This window comes from Protopterus annectens, chromosome 10.part0, assembly GCF_019279795.1.
Source record: "Protopterus annectens isolate FY-2018-M chromosome 10.part0, PAN1.0, whole genome shotgun sequence".
Taxonomy (NCBI): Eukaryota; Metazoa; Chordata; order Ceratodontiformes; family Protopteridae; genus Protopterus; species Protopterus annectens.
In genome coordinates this window covers 189,073,174-189,099,919 of record NC_056744.1, presented here as the reverse complement: position 1 = coordinate 189,099,919, position 26,746 = coordinate 189,073,174, and the positions used below count along the sequence as shown (strand labels likewise).

Sequence of the window (26,746 nt, the reverse complement as noted above, 5' to 3'; positions counted from 1 at the left end):
GCAAATTGAATTTGATATTTAAACTGATAGCTTGTCTCCTTTTCAGTTTGACTGATTTTGCCCTATGGCTCCTATGCAGTATTGCAGCTGGTAGCAGTTCCAGAGGAGGTGTGGATGATTGGCAAGATGTAGCATGGGTTGGGTATTAGCACAGTCCTTGTCAAGATCTGAGAAGGGCTTATCGTTCAGCCATCTCTTCTTCTATGGCTTTTTGACAGCAGTTTGCAGTGGAACAGAGGATGTGGTCTGTTCAGTCAGTTACTCATTATGTAGCTTATAGATGGAGTTTGGGTGAAGCATTGCAAACAGTCAAAGTGCATATGGCAGCTGTTAGTGTTATGGTTAAACTATCATGTTTGATAGATGTTAACAAACATTGGGGGATTGGGCAGATGCTGAAAGGATGGGGGCAGCTGTTAGTGTTATGGTTAGACTATCATGTTTGATAGATGTTAACAAACATTGGGGGATTGGGCAGATGCTGAAAGGATGGGGCAGCTGTTAGTGTTATGGTTAAACTATCATGTTTGATAGATGTTAACAAACATTGGGGGATTGGGCAGATGCTGAAAGGATGGGGCAGCTGTTAGTGTTATGGTTAAACTATCATGTTTGATAGATGTTAACAAACATTGGGGGATTGGGCAGATGCTGAAAGGATGGGGGCAGCTGTTAGTGTTATGGTTAGACTATCATGTTTGATAGATGTTAACAAACATTGGGGGATTGGGCAGATGCTGAAAGGATGGGGGCAGCTGTTAGTGTTATGGTTAGACTATCATGTTTGATAGATGTTAACAAACATTGGGGGATTGGGCAGATGCTGAAAGGATGGGGGCAGCTGTTAGTGTTATGGTTAGACTATCATGTTTGATAGATGTTAACAAACATTGGGGGATTGGGCAGATGCTGAAAGGATGGGGGCAGCTGTTAGTGTTATGGTTAGACTATCATGTTTGATAGATGTTAACAAACATTGGGGGATTGGGCAGATGCTGAAAGGATGGGAAAGGATGAGGGCTGATAGGAGATTACCACTATGCAGGTCACTATTAAGATTGCTCTTGGATGGTATTTGAGTAGTTGTTACTCATCGTGAGTATGCATTGAGGTCATCGTCTGTTTTTATATATTTTGTAGCTTTTAGGGTCAGTGAATTGCTGCACAGTATCAGTAAGTGGTTTTATGGGCAAATGAGGAGGATGCATTGTGTCTGATGGACAAAAATTTGTCATACAGGGGTAGAGGGTTTGGTTTATCAGAATAGCAGGGGTAAGGCAATGTCGGCAAGTCAGTTTATTTGAGTGGTATGCAGTTTTTTATGTCAAACTATTAGACCTGTGCATTTTCCAATGCATACATTTTAAACAGGGAGGGCAACAGACTTGGCAGCAGAGGGTAGATCAATAGAAGTAATAAAAACAGTTGGAAGATGGGTCTCTGGTGCATATTTATCTTATGTTAGGAAAGTTTGGTTAGTGTTTCAATTTTTGTTTTGCTATTTTGCAGACTGTAGCAAGATTATACTTCTGGGACACTCTTTTGTTTAATGGTCAGAAAAGTGATCTATGATACAACATCATGCACATGTTAGGACTTGTTCTGTTGAAGTACGCAGTGATTAGAATTGATGTTAGAGGGATGCATTGGCATCAGCTGGCTGGTAAGATAAAAATCTTGCATTTGCATGATGCAGATGTGAAGTTAGTGTTGATACATTTGGGGAGTTATGATTTGGACATTGTACCTTACATGGATACTATTAGCATAGCTAATTATGAGTTGTGTGGCATCAAGACAGCAATATTCTTGGGTAATATTTGTCTGGTCCAAGGTAATACCTAAGTCTGTTATGGAGTCAGGCTCAGTGTTTTAAGAGCATCAAGTTAACATGGCATTTTGTAAATCATAGGGTAGCACGGATAGCTTTGTCCTTAGACATCAGAGTGTTGCTGCATTATGAGTTCACATATAGGGATGCATCCTGGCTCAGAGCTAAAGAAATACATTTAAGTGACATGGGGATTAACTTGTTTAATGTGAATTTGGCCATTTTGTTACAAGATGTTTTGCTGTAGCAGTGCACTACTTTAGTTGGATTTTGTCAGAAAGGGGGAAAAACGGCCTGTGATGACAGGCTGGTAGGCAGTGTAAGAGGCGCCTTGGGAAAAGACTCCTCTATTCTTCTTTTCTTTGTAGAATGGTATAAGTGCAAATTAGAATAGGTGGTGGCACTCTACTCCATTTGGGACAGGTTGACACAATGAGAGGTTTAACGCTGCCATTTAATATAGCGGTGATCAGATTAACTTTGACTTAATTGATGAACTGTGCATAATGTTATGTTTATGAAATGTTGATATTTGTTTTGGCTACTGAATTTTAAATAAACTGGTTGCATTTGTTTTACTGGTGTCATTATTGTGTTGGGCAGGGTATTATTAGTTTGCTGAGGCAGACTTCATTGTACAAATATAGCTGCCAGTGGGTGACTCAGGTTGGCATGGATTAATACAGTGACAGGTTAGCACTGCTGTTTAGTATAGTGGTGAGTGGTTTAACGCTGCTCTAATTGATGGACTGTACATAATGTTGCTGTGTTTATGAAATAGCTGTATTTGTTTTAGCTGTTGAATTTTGAAACAGGTTTCATAGGCTTTATTGGTGTCATTACTGTGTTGGGCAAGTGTATTATATGCAACTGTATTTTCTCATTCAGATGTTTAGTTATTACCTGACTAGCTGCTCTTTATCATCAAGTAATGGATTAGGTGAGAAATTACAAAACTATATCAAAAATAAATGCACTCTACACAATATATACTGTAATGGAAACCAAATGTGTTTTCAAGTAAAAATCTCCTATATGTGTCATGTTTAAAGCGGGAAGCAAACAATGAATTATGAAAAGGTAGCACTGCATTCTCAGTGGCTAAAATAATTGCAAAAGCACTGAATTTGTTTTCTGAAAATTTCTGTTAAAGATGCCGCAGTGGATTTACAGTAGTATTTTCCACTTGAAAAAACCTGAGTCAGTCAAAGGTGTGTGCCTAGTAAAAGAACAGTGAATTGTATTACAAAAGTTCTGGTTGCAAAAAGATATATTGCAGAGTAATGCAGTTATTATTGCAAATGGTATTTTACTTTTGTAGCTGTACAGTGTACTAGTTTGGATGGGCTCATTACTAATGAGATTGGGAAGTCTCATCTTCAGAATTTATTTATTTGCTGTTTCTAACCACTGTGCATCAGTATAGTAAATGCAATAACAAAGTAGTCACAGAGTAAAACATGTTTATTTATTTAGATTGATGTAATTTAATACACTCTGGTAGCTACAAGTGAAAGTTTTCTTTGAGAGGGAGTTTGAGTGATTAATATAGATTTAAACATGTATAAGAAAATATTTCCATAATGAAATCTAGCATTGTGTCAGTAGTTTATCAATTTTAGGCAGCATCTAATTCACTTGATGAAGTTCAGTGAACATTTATGTTGACTTGTGTGCATTTGGAATCAGTATGCTAGTTTATTATGTCTAAGCAGTGATCTTCAGGAGCATCTCTCAGACTTACTTTTCATTAATGGTGGTCCACTTCAAGTCTGAATTGTGCTGGACATTGCATAGTTAATATAGGTTCATAGGTAAGTGCTAGGTTGGCTGCCCTAGTGAGTCATTCCAAGCCCAGCCAACTTCCATTTTTTTTTGTTTAAAAACCAGGTTATAATTCCAACAAGGTCAAAACAATGAAAGAACAAAAGACGACTAGTCAGCAGCTTGATGGCCAACCGCAACATTCTAGTGCTCCATAAAATAAATCCAAATGGTATTTAAAACTTTGCATCCAACTTTATTTAAAAAAAAACGCATTAAACAGGAACGCTTCAGAATAAACCTTCCTAACAGTCAGTAGTTTAAATAACCCTCTAAAATGGTGGTTACATGATCCTTAAGAAACCTTGGTCATGTGGTCATTAAGAAACCTTTCCTTCCAGCATTTAAAGTGACAAGCAACCAATATTTGTCAGTGCATTATTACCAAAGTGCATTGTATTATAATACCACATTATATAATATAATAAATATATGTTAAAATAATGTTTTAAAACTTTATAAAAGTTTTTTTTTAAAACCCACCCTGTTCCATAAATTAAATACAATAAAAGGGTAAGCATACATAAAAATGTTTAAAATGTAAAGTTTTAAACACCGTTTGCATTTAATTCATGGAGCACTAAAACATTGTGGTTGGGCTGTCAAGCTACTGAAGTTTTTTGTTCTTTCATTCCCTTTTTTGCGCTGGAAATAACCTATCCCATTTGGTTATAGATAGCCCTTACTTTTCCCATGGTCAATAATAATATATTATCCCTAATGAGAACTCTGATGACAATATACACAATTTGAGGGGACCCATTCATGGGATAAAGCACCTAGAAACTGCCTCTGTCCATCAGCAGTACAGAGGGCTGTCCTGGAACAAATTCTCTGCCTCACATCCATAGACCCAAGCTGCATCTGAACACAGGCAGGATGAACTTTGACTTACTTGGATAGGGAGTCTGTTCCACAGCAGCAGCACCCTCTGCTAGACACACCTGTCCCCTCCAACTGTCCTGCTGATGCAGCAGAAGAGGCCCACATCCCTAGATTAAGCACCTCCAATGTTTTCTGACTAGCTAACTTGCAGCAAATCTTTCAGTAATGGGTAGGAGGAAGTCCCACATGCCAGACACAGGCCATTCCACCCAAAAGTCCACAGGATACTGAGCACATTGAAAGGGCCCCAAGTCGAACCATGCAGGACATGATGTTTAAGTCTTGTATCCTTTTAGTACCTTACCTTTATCTCTGTGGGCACCCCAGCTGCCACATGCATCCAGACAGACACATATTTATTTAGTTATTTATTTATGTATTCCAGTTTGGTGACCGGGGAAGTCCACTGGGCTCGAGAGCCCATTTTCAGTGGAGGCCCGGGGAGAAAAGCTCCACAATACAAAGTTACATTATACAGAGAATTACAAGAAAAATATTTGCATTGCAGTCAACAGGTAGTATAACAATCAGCAGGTAGTATTACAGTCAAAACAGATATCATTCAGTAAAGACAGCAAAACTATTAAACATTTTTTCAAGAGAAAGACAGGCATACAGCATGATGGCTGGATGTTACTGTTTAGTTACATTTATAATCTAAGTATATGAGAGAAATTAGGAAGGTATGAAGGTTAGCCAGGAGAGAAGGAGGAGCAGAGCTTGGGAGGTATGAGTTGAAGAGTGCAGTTACATTTCCTGTGAAGAAACAGGTAAGAATGAAGTTGTGTTTTGAAGGTGTATGGATTGTCACAGGTCCTCAGAGTAGAGGGCAGGGCATTCCAATTTTTGGCTAGGGAAAAGGAGAGTAGAAACTGACCAGCTGGGCACTTGGGTTTTTGGATGATTATAAGGTTTTGGTGAGTAGATCTAAGGGGTCTAAGGGGGTATATGGTTGTAGGATATTAGATAGTGCAGGGCAGCTAGCAGGTTGGAATAATAATTTGTGGGCTGTGATGATTTGGAGGAAGTCAAGTTGATTAGGGAATTTAAGCCAATTTAAAGAGTATAGGGAGGTGCAGTGATGGGAGGAGGATTTTGCCTTGGTAGCGAATCTGGAGATTTTATTGTAGCACACTTCCAGTTTGAAGATGAGTGTGGAAGACAGATTGGCAAGCAGAGGAGCACCATACAAAAGAGAGAGGAGGAGATAGGTAGTGGCCAAAGTTTGTCTGGTGGAGGGAGTGAGGAAGTGGTTGTTTCTGTAGAGTAGGCCGAGTTTTATGTGGGTTTTCTTGATGTTAAGTTGGATATGAGTATTGAATTTTAAGTGTTCATTGATGGTGACCCCCAGGAGTTTGGCAGAGGGAATGACTTCAATAATGGAATTGTTAAGGCTGGTAATTTGAAGTGAGTTTTTATCAATGGAAGTGAATATTGAGGGAGTGAATAGAAGAATCTTAGTTTTGTTAGCGTTTAGTGAGAGGTGATTTTGGTGCATCCAGTTTTCTGTAGTTGAGAATGCAGTTTGAGTTAGAGACTGAAGATCAGATAGGTTAGAGGCGCAGCAGATCAAAGTGGAATCATCTGCGTATTGGACAATTTTGTTATTGGGTATGGTTTTGTAGAAATCGTTTATAAAGATGTTAAATAGCAAGGGGCCTAGTATGGAACCTTGAGGTACTCCTGTAGGGGTGGGGAGGAAAATGGAGGAGGCCTGGCCCCATTTGACAGCTTGGGACCTGTCAGAATGATAGGTGGAGAACCAGGAAAAAAGTTTTTTGGGAGATGTAGAGATTCGATAGATGGATTTAACAGAAGGGTGTGGGAGATGATATCGAAAGCTTTAGCTAAGTCTAGTAGAACAGCTGAAACTATGTTACCAGAGTCTCGAACTAGACTGACAGAATGTAAGAAGGATAGAAGGGCGGTGTTGGTACTGTGTCCAGGGTGGAAGCCGTGTTGGGTAGGAGAGAGTAGCTGGTGTTCAGTAAGGAATGGCATGAGCTGCAGGTGTATGCATTTTTCAAGAAGTTTAGAGATTGGTGTGAGGATGGCTATATTGTGGAAATTGGAAGCATTACAGTTTTTACCACCCTTGTGGAGTGGTAGAATAAATGCAGAACACCATAGTATGGGTACATAGGACTCAAGTAGTGATCTATTTATCAGGATGCTGATAGGGAGAGCAATACCGTCGAAGGCAATTTTTTAGAAGGAGGAAGGAATGTTGTCGGGGGCATTGGTGCAAGGTTTAAGTTTGGAGAGAAGCTTTTTTATAAGGTAGGTGGATACAGGTTTAAGTTCAAAAGTAGGGGGTGTAGGAGAGGAGGAGGAGGAAGCTTGAGCAGAGGGGGGTGGAGGGTTATTGTTGGGGAAGGTCTTGATTAGATCAGCAATAGAAGAGGTGAAGAAGGTGTTGAATAGTTTGGCGATTTCTTGTTCAGATTTACTAGTATCAGGACACGGGATGTTTTTTGTACCAGGCTTGAGGAGGGAATTAATAGAGCTCCAGAATTGTTTGGGGTTTTTTGCATGATTTATTTGGTATAAGAATTTGGAGTCAGTTATATGTGGTTTTAACCAGGTTTCAGAGATAGCTACAATGTCAGGTATATTATGATTGAGCCAGGCATGAAAGAGGGTAAGCTTATTTGCTAAGCTTTGGGCATTGATGGTGAGGAATTTAAGGTATTTACTGGTGGATCTGTTGTTGGAGCTAGGGTTGTTTGTTAGAGAAATGTTTGGTCCTGGGTTGGGATGAATGTTGCCTGCTAAGCAGAGGTAAGAGAGAAGGGGAATAAGTTTGTGAGGATTGTGTTTGGTTAGGAATGGATGGTAGGGGGTGGATTTGGATTTGTAGAATTTAGTAGGGATTCGGAAGAGTTTTACTTTTAAGAGAAGGATGGGGTCAGAGGGAGATAAAGAGGCAGAGATACTGTGGAAGTGATTTGTGAGGTGGGGGTATGGAGGAGGAGGTATAGAGTGTAGGTAGAAGCTGGTATAAGAGGAGGCGTGATACAAAGGAAGTAGAATGAGGATTAGGATAGATGTAGGGGTAAGGATTATAGTAGGAAAAGTGAGCATGGTAGATGAAGACAGATTAGAAATGAAAAGATATTTAGGTCAGAGAGTTAGATAGGTCCCTTGTGTGTATGCAATCATTTGATGTAGTAGGATTTTTTATCTTTAATGACTTGTTTTTTAGCTTGGTTTCGCAGCTGTTTGTATTTAAGTAACAATACAGGCTGTTTATGTTGGAGATAGCTTTTCCAGGTTTTGTCTCTTTGTAGCATAATTTTTTTGGTTTCTTTGGTAAGCCATAGGACGGTTTTAGCTTTAACTCTTTTTGTTCTTATAGGAGCTAGGGAGTTTAGGACAGTTAAGAATGTAGAGTTGAAACAGTCAACGGCATCGTCTAAAGGTAGGGTTTTTAGTGGGTTCCAGTTAATGAACTTAAGGGAGTCAGAAAAGGTAGAAGGGTTAGCGAGGATGTGAGTATGTAAGAGTTGGTAGGAATGTGAGAAAGAGTGTGTAGCTCTATGGGTGAAGGCAGGGAGGTGTTCTCCTAATGTGTCAGGAGTGACACCAGATTTTGTTATTTTGTTAGGGTGAGATACCAGGATCCAGTCTAGGATGGAGCCTGGAGGGTTGGTTTTGTTGGACCTAGTAATGGAGTTAATGAGTTGAGTGAAATTGAAGAGATTGATTGAAATGGTAGGATTAGGGTAGATGATTTTTTGCCAGTCAATATTTACATCACTCATAATATAGGTTTCAAGTTTAATATTAGAGGAGGTCCAGGAGAGGATGTCTTCCAGGGTATTGGTGTTGTTACCAGGAGGAATATAAAGGGAGATGATGCAGATATTTTTATGGTCATTTAATTTTAGAAGGCCAGTTACAAGTTCAGCATTATTAAAGGAAGGGATAGAGTTAGGGTAGGGAGTGATGGACAAATGATTGGAGCAGATTATAGCTACACCACCACCTCTTTTACTTAGGTGGTCGGATCAGAGAAATTGATCACCGGGGGGAAGGAATTCAGAGTCGGTTAAGTGTGGTTTTAGCCAGGTTTTAGAGATAGCTACAATGTCAGGTATATTATGATTGTGCCAGGCATGAAAGAGGTTAAGTTTATTTGTTAAGCTTTGGGCATTGATGATGAGGAATTTAAGGTATTTACTGGTGGATTTGTTGTTGGAGCTAGGGTTGTTTGTTAGAGAAATGTTTGGTCCTGGGTTGGGATGAATGTTGCTTGCTAAGCAGAGGTAAGAGAGAAGGGGAATAAGTTTGTGAGGATTGTGTTTGGTTAGGAATGGATGGTAGGGGGTGGATTTGGATTTGTAGAATTTAGTAGGGATTCGGAAGAGTTTTACTTTTAAGAGAAGGATGGGGTCAGAGGGAGATAAAGAGGCAGAGATATTGTGGAAGTGATTTGTGAGGTGGGGGTGTGGAGGAGGAGGTATAGAGTGTAGGTGGAAGTTGGTATAAGAGGAGGCGTGATACAAAGGAAGTAGAATGATGATTAGGATAGATGTAGGGGTAAGGATTATAGTAGGAAAAGTGAGCATGGTAGATAAAGTCAGATTAGATATTTAGGTCAGAGAGAGTTAGATAGGTCCCTTGTGTGTATGCAACTATCCAAGTAATATAACCATCTGTCTATAGAAAAAATGGATGATGCAGAGAAGCCCAAACCAACTAACACACAGTTCTCAAATAACAATTATTAAATGAGGAAAAAGCAACGTCCGAGGATTATTGATTTACCAAAGATGTGTGTTCCCAACAACAACACTTATATCCTATCATATAAAATCCAGGACACATACATATAGCTTTGATAAAAAGCAAAAACAGAGTTGCAAGGTCCTATATAGCAATTCAAAAAGCTGTAGTTGCTACTGTAGGTTACGTTGTAATCAGTATTTTATCATGAATCACAATTTGCATATATGAGGGAGTTCATCACATTCCCCTAGAAAGCCTGCCTGTAAACAATGTAGGGGATAGTGTTCTTAGTCCCATAAGTTGTAATATGCCCTGTCCATTTCCTGTTAAAAACTCAAAACAAAGCATTGGGTTCAAAAGCCTAATGTATGCCACATATATATCCCAACATAAATGGTATCTAGTGTAATCTAGTTCTTTATACAATTTTCAAATATATATATTCAACTTATTCTGTCTAATAATGTAAGTCAGAATGTAACTGCAAGTTAGAACCACAAACAGTAGATGCGAGTCATATATACACGGAACACAAAAGCAGCACAGTTTTAAAACATGCTAAATGACAGAATACTGCTATATATATGCAGAGGCCACTAGTGTCATATTATCTGAAGAAAGGTTAAACACCTAATGCATTTCTCATGCTGATATTTCCAAAATCAGATTTAGCATTTGGCGAATATTATTTCCAAATTACTTATTTAAATATTCACCCATTTTGTGTTTGTTTGTGTCTTTCGGCTTTTTCCCAGTTAGGGGTCACCACAGCGGAACTCCGGTCCGCTAATGATCGGCAGTAGAGTTTTACGTGCTGGCTTGCCGGGCCTAACGCACAACCTTCAACGAAGGAACGCCCGTTCACGCATGTCGCCACACAGAAGACGCTCTAACTGAGGATCGAACGGGCAACGTCAAACTGTGAGGCGACAATGCTACTGCAGCACCACCACCGCAGATCATTCACCCATTTTGTGTAATGATATAAATCGGAATGAAACTTCAGGTTAGATCAACAACCAATAAGTGTGAACACACAGAAAACAAAGCAGAGGCCCCTATTGACATGTTATATATAAAATGGTTTAGTACATAACACTTTCCACATATGAATATATCAATAACAAATACATCATTAAGGGAATTTTATTCCCATTCAGTATAAGACCCTTGTATTCATGGAGTTCGAATATTCTTCATTCAACCTCTATCCTTTGCCTTGAGCATCTTATTCTCAAAACTGAAACATGCCCGCCAAAAATAAAGCAAACACTTAAAATGTTATTGGCTCTTGATGCCTATTCCTTAAAAAAAAAAAAAAATAACAAGCACCAAAATACCAATTAGAAGTAACCTTCAGCCCATAAGATAAAAATAATGCAGAAAAAGATAAAACACGGTCACCTTCTTAGTTTAAGGACATGGCCGATGTCAAACAATCCCACTTTACAATCCTCAGCAAAAGTTTACAGGCCTTCTTGATTGTAGCAGGTAGCTGATATGAAACAATCCCCCTTGGTCAACTGGAAATCCACTCGAAAACGACCCTTCAGTCCTGTTCTCTCCCTCTTTAACACAAATACTGTGCCACGGCCAATGAAGCTGCTAGGAAGAACAGAACTGGAAATGAAGTTAAGTGTTTACTGTTGTAGAAGATTTCTCTCCTACTGGTGGGGCTGATGGAGAAGTCTGAAGCCACCAATAAAGACAAGCATAATCACATCTAGGATGGTCTGCTGAATGCAGCACTTGAAGTGTCATGTTGAGAAAGTGAATAGCCTTTCTTACTGGCAATTATTGACTTGGGAAATCACCATCCATGAGCAGTACTGCCAAACAGAACAGCTTCAGATTTGGAAGGGAGAAATCAGGGGCAGTTTTTCCCAGACTTGGTGAGCACAAACTTCTGTCCAAACTGCAGATGTGCTGTACTGTCCCACATCCAACGGCTCAATGGGAAGTTTGATGTGTCGCTTGCTACATGAATTTTTGTTACTTCCAATACCTCTTTCCCTTATCAGAGTGCCTCTCACCTCCTGTCCCTTTTTACCGGGGTGTTAATGGTCCAATCAGTCTTGGCCTCTCACTTGCCCACTTTACAGAGATGGATGACTTAAAGGCCTTGCCAATTCAAATAGCATGCACTCTGGAGGTGCATCCTCAGTGCAGTTGTTGCTGAGTGCCAGTTTGAGAACATGACAAATAGGACACTACTGTCAATGACTGTTTCAATGAGGGACCAGCAAAGGGGGACAATGAAAACCCTAGAACCTGACAGAATCCATCCACACACAATTTGTACAATGCAGAAGGTTCCCCTAAACAATAGACATATGCCAGTCAAAAGCCAGGTCACTGTCAACACAGGTTCCCAAATCCCAAACAACCAGGTCAATTCCCAGGAGTGCACTGTTAATGTGGTAGTTCCCTGGCATAGATGACCCTCCAAAGGACTCAGGAATGCATCCTTTAGTACTCAGTTTCAGTCATTGACCACAGCACCAATTATCTACCTGAGACAAGCCCTCCTGCAAGATGGTCAAGCCACCTGGGGACTCAACTACTACTCCCAGCCTACAAGCTTCCATAAACTAAGCCAGCCAAAGCCCACTGACATGGGATCCTACTGCCAAAAAGTAGATGCCAAACAGGAAATGGCCCACTACAGAATCCTGTAGGACTCCACTGGTGACTGGTCTCCGCTGTGGAGGAAACTTTCCCCATTCCAGTTATCTGCATACCATCCGCGTGCCAGCCGGCAATTCAGCAGGTGACATAGGGGTTCACCCACAGTTTACTTAGCTCCTCCACCATACCCAGATGGAGAACAAAGTCAAAAGCCTAAACTAGTTCAAGGTGAGTGGGGTGCGCCACCCTACCATCATCCACCGCCATGGAGACCCCCTCAAAAAAAAATCCACCAGGTGGAGCAAGCTCAGTCTAACCTTGACAAATCCAAAATGAGATAGGTCCAGTGTCTGGAGGCTCCCATTCTCCTGACCAGCTAACTCAATGACAAGTCCCTCCATGGCTCTGCACATGAAGCTGATCAGGCCCATTGGTCTGCAAATGCCTGTAATTATCTTATCAATAGCATTGCACTGAAAAAGAAAAAAAAAAACTGCAAAAAATGGAATTTCAAAGATCGCATGACAACAGCAGTAAAAAACATGCAAACCCCACCCCACCAAAAAAAAAATCATTAGCAAAAAGAGTTTATGGAATAACCATGGGTAGTATAAATAAACATTTATTCAACAAAATGGAAACAATGCACAACAAAACTGTGAAGTTTACATTATGGTTTCCATTTAAATCTTCACTATTTAATACTGCAAAAAGTGGAAAGTACTAACACACAGTCCAGGTTCTGACTTATCCAAACACTGTTCACTCAAAAAATGCTCTATAAAGGTCCTTACCACAACCTTGCACACCTGTTATCTAGCACAGTACTAAGTGCGACCAAGCACCTTCCAACCAAAGCACGCTCTAGGTCCCCAAGGCCTTCATGAAATGTGAAGATTAGGTTTTCTCTTTCATTTCTTTGCCACAGAATGAAAAAAGCTCCACCAGAGAAGAAAGAACAGCTATGTGAGCAAACATAACACAACAGTAGCTATTCCAGTAGACCACCTATGCAGCAGCTTGAGTGTATGGAGTTATATGCTGCCAAGGATATGACCACTGTCCAGTCATCAAAGCTTTAGGGAACCTTCCACATGCCCCCGATCTCTTTGGGGCTAAAGGAGAGCAACATAAAAGCACCAGTTAGGCTGCCAAAAGCTCTATAGCCCCTAACATGGATAGATGCTAGGAAAGGAAAATAAACAATATAAAAAAAGATTTATATATATATATATATATAGAGAGAGAGAGAGAGAGAGAGAGAGAGAGAGAGTGAGAGAGAGAGAGAGTTAGTACATAATTAATAACTGTTGGTGAGTTTGAAAAAAATACTGAGCAAATTGTTCACAATTACTTACTTTTCCAAAGATTTTGTTGAGATTAATGGCATTTATCACTTCTATGAACACGGGAGGTACTAATAAACCTACACTGTTTGCACATCACATGGAAAAGTTCCCCTTCTTCTCAGCCTTGAAATTATCCAAAATCTCCACCAGTTCTGTTAAGTTCATCCACCTTTCATTCAGAAAATCATTGAGCAGTACCAACCACCTGCATCAGTTAAGTGTTACCAAGATTAACTTTACACATCTGTTGAATAATGTTTTTGATGTCAAAGGAATCTGAACAGAATATCTAAGAGCAGGCATTATGAAATGAAATTGACCTTCTATGACTCTTACCTCATACAAAAATGGTGTCAGAACTTACAACTGGCCAATATTTATTGTAATGCTCAACACACACTTTTTTTGCAAATGACCTAAATAAACTCTTTAATGGTAGCCTACCTGAAGAAACAGTTGAATAAAGATATACTTTTTGAATATAATAACCTAATCACCCTCACAAATTAATCTTCATCAGCATTTTTAATACACATTTGAAGATAACTTTGAAAAGGTAAATAAGAATTAACAAAACTACTATGCTTAGAAATATTTAACTTGAAATTCTTTAGTTACCTGCTTAGCTTGACTTGAAAATTCAGATAATGAATTCACTCAATGGCTGAACACAAAGTCAAGTTAAAAAATGGTACTTTGGTTCATTTCATTCACAAATAAAGTAAGTTTGTCATGGGTGTCATACCAAATAAAAAGAGATAACTGATAAAATGTGTGCAATGACCATGGCCCTGATTCCAAAGGACTTGCTCTCCGTCTAAATGACACACTGAGAACAGACTGAGATCAGATGTTTTGTAATCTGTCCCCTGGTGTAAGCCTGTTTATAGAAAGGCCTTACAACAAAGTAAGTCACTTACACTGAGAGCAAGCCTTTTGGAATCTAGCCCCATATCCTTGAATACATTCCTATTATCCAAGCAGGAATCTTCCCATCCTGCTAAACCCAAATTTGTTTATGACAGAGGCATAGAATCTCCCATAACAACTTATTTCTTCTGTAGATCAAATCAAATTTTCATACGTGAAACAGTTGTTTACATTACAGCCCAGATACTGAAATTCACTATTGAGACAGAAGCCACTGTATTTCAATAACAGCCTTGCTTCCAAACACTTGGTGGATATAGACTACATAAAAGTAAACAAGCCAGGCTGGCTCTGCAGCTTTGTAAACTACAATGATGGGGAAAGTTCCAGTAGAGCAGAATAGAAAACATGTCCCCTAGACTGCAAATGGAAAATATAATATTCACAGAAAAAAAAATCACTAAATATACAAAAGATTACTGCTGTATTTTCTTTGGCTTCGGGGATGACAGGAATCTGTCACTACACTTACACAAATATTACCATAAAATAAAAGCATCAAATCCTAATACCTAATAACATAAAATATGATTAGTTCACTCTGGAGTGTGAAAAACAGTAAGATTACCAAATCAGCATAAACCTAAAATAAGCAATTCCAAGAAATAAAAAATCTCCCACTTAATGGAAGCATAAGCATAAAAGTCCCAAATCTAATGTCAGTGTATTTAAAACACAAAGCACACACACACACACACACACACACACACACACACACACACACACACACACACACACACACACACACACAAAAAACAAACAAAAAAAACCAACTATCACATATAACATCAGAGAACACCATAACAGAAGCCGGTAGCAACACATATGCAACACCAGTAAGATAGTGTCACACAATTCCATACCCACTTTTCAAATATACGAAACATTGTCTAAGACCCGGAAGCAACAAGTAAAGACGGTTTTCCTAAAAATTGACAAGATTTTTCTAAATTACCTATTAGAATGGATATATTATACAATGACTCCCCATTTATATTTGAAAATGTGCATGCTGATTAGCCAGCCCAACTACCGTGCCCGTTGTAAATTCCACAATATACCAACAGAAAAAGGTCTGGTCACCCGGACTTCTTTCCATTGGTATATTGTTTAAATTTTATTTTTATTTCTTAAAAAATAAAAATAAAATCTTTAGCCTCGACTCCAGACATACCAGAGAGGCAGCTTGGACAAAATACTTGGGAAATCAGGTACATTATTTAAAATTAAACATACATACCTTATATCCCTTGTATTTCTTCCATCCTGTCTCTCTCCTACCCCTAAACTGCCATAAAGTTTTTTTTTTTTTAATTAAAAAAAAAAGAAAACAAAAATGGAGCAATGGAGACTTTTTTTTCTCCGTTGCTTCTGATTCAAAGCATTGATGTACTGGGTATTCGTGGGAATGCAAGTCCCATACACATGCCCACTACAGCAACACAAGAAAGCAGTTTACCACTAGCCGCAGAAGAACAGTAATGTGCTGTTATACAAAGACATTATTTAAGAAAAGTAAGTATATTTTTCTTAAATAATGTCATTGTATAATTGCAATAACCGACTCCGTGGTTGCGGTATATTGAAATTTACACATGGTTGGCTTCTCAAGCTTCTCCCTCATGATTAAACCACTCCAACCGTGGGTAAATCTTCAATATACCACACTACGTCATCAGTTATAGCTTAAATAAAGCATCATATTGAAACTGTGCCAGGGAGAAAGTAAACCTGAAACAAGATAGGATACCACAGCCACAAAAAACATGTGAAGAAATGAAACTCTTGCTTAAACTAAGAGTTATTGTGCAGTTCTGAAGTCAAATTCTGTCTGTTCCTAAACCAGATGACACCATAACATTTTTAAATAATTTCTGAAAATTGAATGACATGCCCGGATTTGAAAGTTGTGCAATGCAAATAGACAAAACCAGATTTTTACCCCCCCCCCCCATCTCAGATTTAACCAAGTGGTACTGACAGATTCTTCTCACCACTGAAGCCAAAGAAAATAAACAAATTCTCTGTTCCTTAATGTATTTTTCATTATATTGTCTTACCCTTTGAACTTCACTGAGATCTGCCATTTTTCAAAGGCTCATGGATAAAATTTGAAGCTTGATAACAGATACTCAACAACATACCATAATGACATAGTAATTTATTCAGAAGACTGGAAGTCACATTTAACCAAGGTGGAGGTCATGCTGACCCCTTTAAGATTGGCAGGACTTAAAGTTAATATTCCCAAAATAAATATTTTATATAACAGAAGCCAAATACATAAGAGTATCCAATTGTGAAAGGAGTAATTAAATCCAAATTAGAAAAAAAAATCAGAAGCAGTCAAAAACTGACTAGGGTTACCACCTGTCCCACTTTGTGAGGGACAGTCCCTCTTTGGGCAGTTGTGTACTGCAAAAAAAAATGACAAATGTCCTGAGATTTTTGAGACAAAAATGTTTCTATATTTTCTTTAATAGTTGCATAAAACAGTTATCTGAAACACCTAAATGTTATAAGAAACAGAATAAGCAACTAAAATGCTACAAGAATAAGCTTTTATTTAGGCAAAAAAGGGAAGTTATGTCCTTTGTACTGGCCATGGGTATCCAATGCAAAATCTGATGTTTCTACAAAAAAATGCCCCACACTGGGCATTTGAAAAGGTGGCAACCCTAAAACTGGCTTGTTTTCAGTATCAGATGAAAAGTAAAAGCAAGCTTTGATTGTGAATGCTGTATTAACCAGAGTAATGTTTTATTTTGTTTGTTCTGATGAAGTTTGCTTTGAGAGACAAAAATATTAAACAACAGATTTATTAACTGTTTATATAGAATCCACAATCAAATCAAGTTATATCACTTCCTGTTGAAAGTATTATGATGAATTTAGCAGGAAGTGATGTTCATAGGTTGATAGGTGTGTACTAGGCTAATGGCCTTTGAGCCTTTACAAGCCTAGCCCATAGAAGTGCCCTGTCATAGTGCCACCCAATGTTAGTTCCCAATGCCTCTATCAAGTAGAGCCACTGAAGTGATCCCAGGGGTGAACATTCTATTACCCATCCACTCATCAAGATTTCTCTTGAAGAGGGACAGTGAGGTGCTCTGTTTGACATTAATGGGAAGTCTGTTCCAGAGCATGGGCAGTCTCTGGGTGAGGAACCTGTCCTTCCAGCATGATCTGTTGATTGTGGTAATGAGGTTGAGGTCTCTGGAGCATGTGGTGCAGAGGGATAGGGATTTCTTTAGCTGTAGCATTTCTAACAGAGCTGCATTGGCCTTGGCTTTGTAAGTCAAGCAGAGATTGCCTCTAAGTAGGTGATATGCAACAGAGAATCGCTGGAGTATTTTGAGTCTGTCCATGTAGGACGTGTTTAATGCCTAGGATCCTCTTCGTGAGGTACTTCTATAGCCTCTCCAGCTGTTGCAGGTGTCTAGTGAGGTACATGCCAAATGGGGCAGTATACTCAATGATTGGTCTAATGAGGGAAGAATAAAGAGAGATGATGACCTCTTTCTTCCTGGATGCAAAACCCTTGGTAATGAGATGTGCCACATAGAAGAACTTTCTGACCACAGTGGCAATGTGGTGGTTGAAGGACAGGTTGCTGTCAACCTGCATCCCCAGATCTCCTATAACACCTTCAGTGTTCAGTGGGCTCCCATTGATGTGGTAATTAGTGGGGAATTAGTTTTTACCAAAGGGATGATGATGCCTTTTTTAGCATTAAGTTTATGCAACGTTATTTGGTTGTGAATCCTATATAAACTAAAGAAATGTTTTATTCTGTTTGTCCTGATTGTCTGCTTTTATAGACGAAAGAGCTAAACAAAATATTTATTAAGCCATTCTTCAACACTGAGTGTTTTTTTTATCTAGCTTTGAATCATGAGATCAGCTGTTGTCATTGGACTGTTTGTTTTGGCAGGATTTACTTAAGTAATTTTTCTTTATACGTCACACTAATTTAGTTGATATAGTCCTTTAACCAAACAGCTCTTTTAGGTCAACAATAAAAACAAGTAATTTTTTCCAGTAGGCGATGTAAATTCATAAATACTGTCATTGTTTAAAATATGCAACATCCTTCCAGTATAATTGACTGCTAGCATCAAAACAACCCCTTCTCCTTATGTATTATTGAATTATGTATGTTTGTATATATATATATATTTATTTAATTATTTATTTTTTACGAATTGTTGTCTGGGTTAGTCTGAGTGAACTAAAAGCCTCTTTTCACTGGAGTCCTGTGGAAAAAATCTCACACAACACTTTAAACATATTTGCTGTTTTTTTACGTTTTCTGTCACATACTCACATTTTACTTTAATGTAAAAATTTCAGCTATGCAGATTGTGTGGACAGAAAAACAATAATAACACATTCATGCATGTGTTCAAACACACACATCATACACACACACACACACACACACACACACATTTTCATGTAAGTCTTGTAAAAAAATGAAGATATAGCAAGTATACAGTTACATACTTTTTAATCACATATGACTTACATCAACATCACATTTTTATCAAATGCAAAATCATAAATGTCAGTTCTTTATGCAGAAGCACTACTGCCTGAATTTGTCCCAAGCTTTTCTCCTTGGGATTCTTCTTTTACTTAGTATTCTCCTAGCATAAATAGCCAGGTAACCAAGGTGTATTAAATAAATACTTTTCTCTATGAAGGCTGACCATTTTGGAAACAAGCAATAACGTGGAGATTTGAAACTGTCAACACCAGCCTTTCAGGTATTTTGTGATTGTGCTGCTGATACAAGGGATATAGATAGCATGTTTTGTATTTCTTTTGTCTGTTCTTTAGAAATGCAGTTTCTGTGAGCTATTGGTATTCTGACATTACAGCAAGCACCAAAGGCAGGGAGAGAAAATCAGCTTAAATGCAGTCCATCTAAAAGTCTTTCAGTTATCCCTTTGCCACAGAATGTGTTATATTGTCTGTGACTCTTCATCAAATGAGTGACACATCATGCCTATGAGTTTAAGACCAGACCAAGGACCACATAATATGACATCTGACTTCCCCCTTACAGATACCATCAACCTTGAGGTATAATTAGCTCCCCCAGAATGAGTGGGACACACTGTGATGCTAATGCAGGCACAAGAAAGGGAAATTACAGACTTAGATGTGACCCCCCCTCTTCAAAATAACTGAATTACTATGGTAGAATACTTCAAGAACTTATGAAAAGAAACACAGAATGCTAAGATATCCTGCATCCCCAGACAATAAGTAGAGCAAATCAGTAAGGCTCACTGTTTCCTTTCTCTATGATTAGTGCACAAATGTGCAGCCTTCCAACATTTTTTATAATACTTTGCATGAACAACAGTTGCTTTTATTTGATTGATTACTTGTGGACTAATCATGCCAGCTTCCTGGCACTGAGTAGAGGGACAGTATCCAAATGCACCAGCAGCAAGCCAGCCATCTGTCTTCCCACTTTAAAACATCTTAAAGGAAGAAAAACAAAGTAAAGCCGTTTAAACCTTGTCCTATTTTCTTTTTCACTTTATTTTATTTTCAAAATGCAAACACTTTCCTCATTGAACAAGTGAGTACTGAAGAAGGAGATACATTATCCCATGCTAATTATGTCTCAGTAGTGGAATTCCAGCTCCCAGATCGAATGTCTACAAGGTTATTGGACTAGCCACATGGAATACTGAAACACTAGTGACTAACTGAGGTGCCAGCGTTTTATTTTCCTTCCTCATGACTGCTTACTGGATATGTCATAATGGGGATTGTTTGTTCTTCACTGCTAATTAAGAGGCAAAACCACCAACCAATATTACAAAAAACCCCTGATAACTGTGAAAATTAAATTGGCCACACAAGCAAGCAAGCAAAGGCACACACACATATGCATGCACATGCTTGTGTACACATGCACACACATGCGTGCATACAGTCCAAAGTTTATGAAAAAAAAACATAATTTCATTAACATATTTGTCCATTCAATAAGAGTTAACATTTTATCTCAACAGATTGACACCCTGATGCAGTGGCAGTGGGTAGCTTCACTGGTTTCCATCAAGGGTACTTTCTTTGTGGTGTTTGCTTACCAACCTTGTATCCATATGTGGTTTTGCTTCCCACATTCTAAATCATGCAGATAGATGAACTAGTGATTACACGTGCCTTTAAATGGGGGCACTGTGGTGGTCTGGTATGCAGTCAGGGACTTGGTTCTGTCTTATGCTCACTGCTTTTCAAAACAAGCTCTTGCTGCACAAAACCGTAATCTGCACTTGGATGGATGGATGGATAGATGGATGGATGGATGGATGGATGGATGGATGGATGGATGGATGGATGGATGGATGGACAGATACTTTTGAGATGTACCAAAATGTCTTTTTAACTGTTGCCTTTTGTTTGCCCTCAGGTATGCATCTCACAGTTTGATATATAATTTCCTGACTGTTGCATCCACAAAGTGCCATATTCCATATATAATCAGTATTTAAAGTTTAAGCAAGTTTTCCTGAGAGTACAGAAACTTGTCTTACACTGCAAGTCCAGCTTTTAGTCTGTAACTCAGTATGAAGAGTTAAAATGTCAAGCTGGTGACAGTGTTGTGTTTTTTCTACCCATTTCAACAACTAAGTGACATTAATGAGGTTGCAACTGGTGCTTGTTGCTGATGTTGTTTCCTGTTTGGAGCAGGTTTATAATAGTGTTGCAGAGTGGGGTGATGGGACAGGGGTGCTGATCAAAGCAGTCTGCCAACCACAAACTAATGAACTAATACTGACGTTTAATACAACATTGATATCCATGCTGATGACACCTGGTGATGCAAATGCTAACATCTAGGACCAGTAGATACACTATTTACCGTTTACTGTTTTCAGAGAAGTGGCACAAATTTCAAATGGGTCTACCCCATCTGAACTGTTGTATGATAGCCATCCAAGATGGCTGACTGATGTTGCTAAGGAAGCATAGGAAGATGAAAATATACTTTTTGAAGTGTGACCGAACACTATGTTAGTTTGCTGGATATATTAAAGCCGGTAATTCCCACAGTAAGTGAACTCACACAGAAACGCCAGAAAGTACATCAAAGTGTTTACAAAAAAAAATACCCAATTTGTAGAATTTAACTTAGGAGATCAGGTACTAATCTTAGTGTCTTCAGTGGAAAACAAAACTTCTAACCAAATGGTAGGGATATTTTGAGGTGACAAAACATAAATGCAGTTATCTAAATGTCTAGACAGCTAGTAGAGAGAAATGCAAAAAAAAAGTTATCATATTAATGTGCAAAAGCCATTGAAAGAAGCATGGAATTGTGTAAAAATATCACAAGCTGAAGGTCATACTGGAAAGATCATGGAATCTCTACCTGAAGTGCAGATAGAGGAATCCTCATTAAAAGTATTAAAGCAGGAGGTGAGAGGATTTTTGTTAAGAAATTAGTGTTCTCAGAGATTTTAGCCTCAGACACCATTAGATAGTTGTTGGATAAATCATTGAAGCCGTATCTATTTCCATACATATTACCAGTTGGTCTCCATGGAGCCTGAGACACCTTTCAGAGGCTGATGGGCAAAATATTCAAGCCTCACTCATAATATGCTGCTGCACACCTGGGGGATGTGTTTTTTTCATTCTGAAGCCTGGTAATCTCACTTATGTAAAGTGCAGGCTGTGTTAGGAACCATAAGATAGGGAGGCTTGAATGTGAAGGCTAATAAAAGTAAACTGGGTATGGTGGAAGTTAAAGTGCTTGGTGATTTTATAGGAAGACGGGTTGAAAGACCATGACTAAAAAAAATAAAGGCCATAAAAATATACTGTGCCCTCTTCTGACAACGAATAGAAGAAAAAAAAATAAGAGGCCATAAAATGATCTGTACCCTCTACTAAGAGACAAATGAAGGCTTTTACATGATTAGTGGGGTACTATAGACAGTTTTTGCCTAATTCCATGAATATTTCCTGGCCTTTGATAGACCTCTCATTAGGGAAAGCTGCCAATGTCTCTTGAAGCAGACAGAGCATTTAATGAATTAAAAATGTTCCAATGTTTTAAACGTGTTAGTAATGCCTGATTTTGCAAATGAGTTTGTCTTGCATACTGACATACTGGAGGTATGTCTGGGGACAGTGCTATCCCAAGACATTCAAAGAGATGAGTGCCCTGCACACTATATCAGTAGGAAGCTGCAAAATACAGAAAGGAGATATTCGGCTACTTAAAGAGGGTATTGAACAATAACATTACCTTTCACTGCCCTGAAATACCACTTGTTAGGCACGCACTTCAGTCTCGTAAAAGGTTATGCCCCTTTGCAATGGCTAAGTAGGCAAACTGATGGTTTTATTATACATGCACACTATCTCTCCATCCTTTTCAGTATATAGTGTCCTACAGGCTTGACCTAACCAAAGGAAATGATGAAGGGTGTTCCTGGCCTACAAACCATTGTTATGATGCTGATTCAAAAAATCTTAGTTTTGTTGTGGGAAGTGGTAGTTGCAACATGTTGCAAAAAAATGTTTAATGTACTTTTTAAAATGTGGAAAGTGCCTTTAGTCACCATAGTATGAAACATAGAAATATTCTCACAGCAGTTAGCTAGATAAAGAGGTTTTACATAACAAACAAGGTTTTATGGCTGCTTGAAAGGAGCAAATCAGGAAGTTAATTTCTTACTCAAGGCTATGTTTTGAGTTTACTATGCAGTACTTTTTGTCAGAATATACTACAAATAGAACATTTTTTATATATTTTTTGGGATTTTAGCTAAACAAATACTCTTTTTGCACTGCTGAAGGTAGGGCACACAGTGTTAACAGAATTTAATCAGTTGTTTAATCACAGATCTCACTGGTGACTGTAAGCATGAAAGAATTCCTCTGTTCACTTATAAGATGCAAGCCTGAAGAACAGGATGAACAGAGTCAGACATATATGTTGTGTGTGTGTGTGTGGGAGGGGGGGGTGGCTAATACCTAAACAACAGGGAAGAAGACCTTAGGCACTGTCAAAGCTACTCTAGCAGTCTCATCTGCACATGCAGTGGGAATTATATTTATTGCCATTTGAGATACATTTATTCATATCAGCTTGTTATTTTCAAGCATGGGACTGTGTTACAAGATGGATGAGCTGGGAACAGGCTAGTTAGGCATACTGTTTACTAAGGTATACGAGAGACTGTTTCACACTTTGTGATAAACAGAACAGAAAAAGGCTCATTGTACTACATTACATCTTTTGTTTTAATTATTAGGAAGGTTCACTTGAGAATCTTCATTTTTGTTTTTTTTCACCCTTGTAGCATCTCAGCCATTAGTTTGGCCACAGGAAGCCTTCTCTCAACCCCTAGCCACAGTGTTTAGTCTGCCTTTTAGGCCAATGTTGCCTCTGATGGTAAAAGAATCAAGGAGTAGAAACTTAATTTCTAAAGCTGACTGGTAAAGATGACATGCTAACCCCTGCTGTGGCATTATCCTGAGAACTTTGCAGTGTTTTTACTTTGTGCCCCTAAACCCACCTGTCCTGTTACTTGCCATATATGCCTCCAAAGTGGGGAATGCAGTGATAAACGATGGCACTTGCATGCTTTCAGCCAAACACCTAAATGAGATTACAGCATGCAGCCTTGCATAGCAAAACCATGCATATTTCACAGCCCGTTGCATTCTGCTGTTTCTTTGCCTGTTAGTTGTCACCAGTACTTATGGACATTGGTCATCACCCTCACCCAAATGACCGTTGACTCAGTGGCAGACCGTCATTTCTGATCCTCAACCAGTCATGCCAGCAATGGGTCTGATATTTGTTTGTGTTTTCTGCAAAACAGTTAGGACTTTATCCCTCCATACAATGCAGCCAGCTATTTTCTAACATAAACTGTGATGCTATGAGAAATAAAGTGCAATGGATGATAGCAAAGCATCAGAAAAATTACAAAAAGGGTTAAATATTTCTAGGCATTAAAAATCATGTACAAAGCATGATACCTAACATTCCAAGGACATTTGAATTAATAGGGAAATGGAGCTGTGTCCTGAGATCTGACAGTCATCTTTGAACAACATAGTAGGTGCAAGCAGAGCCAACACACTACAGACACCCTCCAAACAAGAAGGCACTTTTACATCTGCTATCTATGTCTTCATGTTTTCCTGTGTACAAGAAGGCAAGAATGGACCATCAAGCCCCAAAACAACTTTTATCTGCTTAGTTTGCAAAAGTGGTATCTTGATGAGGAACAGTTATTTAAAGGAATAAATAAATAAGACTGGCTTTTTTGTCACAAGGCAGCACTTGCTTTAACAGTTGGATCCCTCAAATATATCTGCATTACTCCCCTCCAGTATCTAAAAACACTAAAGACATAAACAGTGTTTATAGTTATTGGAAGGCCTGTGAGGGGTTCATAACCCAAAATACTTTTACTTCATGCCAGTGATACATTTCATATTACATTGCCACACATGCATGATATTAGCTTACATCATATACCAAATGAGTTCCATGGGTTTGCTAAGTCACAGTAGATACCATTTATAAAGTTGCTTTACTATGTTGTACTATTCGCTATGCTGGAAACTTGTGCAACAAACTTTCATTTCAGGTCAGCAATACTGGGTGACCTCAAAAATTACGTAACAGGCAATATGTTTATTTTCTGCCAAAAAGGTATAGCTGATTGCGCAGAAAGTGAAACAAATGCTTTCTAATCATCTTATGCAAACACACACACACACACACACATACACACACACACACACACACACATACACACACACACACACACACACACACACACGCACAAACACACACACATGCACTCACTTTCTTGTTGTTATCTACAGAACAGTGCAACTTTAAACATGCAGTAGAATGTCCCTTCCCTCTAGTTCCATAGAAGAACAATGCATCATTGTCTCAATATCCCACCAAAAAATATGACTTAAAATCATAACGTACCTCCTTCAGAACTGAAAGTTTGTAGCATTATAAGAATCAAAATGGACCAGCATGTAAAAACGCTACTGATATCCCTACAAGCCATTGTTCTAAGATGACTTTGAACAGCTGTACAAGTGAAATACACTATCAGGGTAAATATACAAAGCACTTGGCTTTTTTATATAGGACATTGTCCCTTTCAGCCAGCTGAAAAATTGCTTATGATGCCACTGATTGGTGGAAACTGGATGGGTCATTGCCATGGAAACCGCTTAGACTTTGATTTCATTTCAAGCAATGTGGCATCCTACATCAGAATGTGAGAATGATCAGTTTATTGATCCTGTGCATTGATGCGCTCAATAGTGTTTGCATCAGGAATACAAAATTTGACTAAAAAGGAAAAAAATAGTCCTTACCAGTTTCATTATTGTTAAATCTCAGTACCACTAGGCAGGAGAAATATGTCCTGGGCAGTAGCCCTTCAGAGACCAGACAAGAAATTTAAAAAAGTAATGGAATATCTCAAAGCTGGAAGTAATTTCAGTTTCTGTTGTTAGTATGTTCAACAAATTGATCACAGAGATTTCATGCACATGTAAGCACCTCAGCTTTGCCCCCATCTTGATGCGTCGCAACAAATGTAGCGGAACAGGCCCATATTAGAGGAAGCTGCAGACACTCCATGGCAACCAAAGTCATTACAGATGCAGGAAGTGTCAGAGCAGTAATCTAAACCCATTTAATCCAGTTCAGCATTTCTCTTGAGAGTTTTTGAATTCCTATTCTTTATACTACTCCTGTTTCTAATTCCCCCTCTCCAGTACCATTTATCTGATGCTAGGTCCTACGGACACTCATAGAGCTCACTGCCAAGAATTCAGTTATATCTTAACTGGGCTCTCCTTTATATTTGCAGTACTTTTCTTTAATTTTGTTTTCTTTTTGCACTCTGGTAGTAGCAGTAGATGTTTTAAATTCTGGGAAAGTAAACCTTTTGCTTTAGTATATTTAATACTTCTATGTCAAACTCCATATCTGTTCTTCAGGAAAGGTAATATATCTGTGAGGTCACTGGTTAAATTGGAAAGTAAAAGGTGGAAGTGTGATGTATGTGTTTTATAACAATATGTATAACTGCTGTGCAGGGGGGATGTAAAGTACCAGTCAATTGCATACCATTATCAAGAAAGGTAAAAATGAATTCCGCTATGTTTCTGTGCTTCTGTTTTGCTAGATAGTCTGCAATTTCAATCCAAAATTTAGATCACTGGTTTGGCCAATCTGTCTCACCCATATTACATGGAATACATGCGGAAAAACATATTCACACATACACAAACGGACACACATACAGAACAGACAGACACAGGCTGAGATTCATAAATTCACTGCACCGCTGTGCTGCACATTGTGTGGATCTGCATTGTGATAAGATTAATTATAAATATATACAATTACATACTGGACAACTGCAAAACTACTCTTTTTATCTGTGGCAAACTGCTCCATGATGCTACTAGTTATTGACACTAAACTGTGCAGAGATCTTGTCTCTCTGCAGAGCAGACTAATGTGGAATTCTTA

General features: G+C 38.6%; 1 protein-coding gene across 1 annotated transcript in view; it reads right to left on the bottom strand.

Moving 5' to 3' along the window:
- The window catches only part of BTBD17 (BTB domain containing 17), a 74,191-nt gene extending 48,847 nt beyond the window's left edge, over window positions 1-25,344 (bottom strand). The window contains exon 1 of the mRNA XM_044085134.1: window positions 25,178-25,344. Coding sequence (XP_043941069.1) covers window positions 25,178-25,262 — 85 coding nt within the window. The 5' untranslated portion in view covers window positions 25,263-25,344. The remainder of the gene's footprint in view (window positions 1-25,177) is intronic.
- Window positions 25,345-26,746: the final 1,402 nt, after the last annotated feature.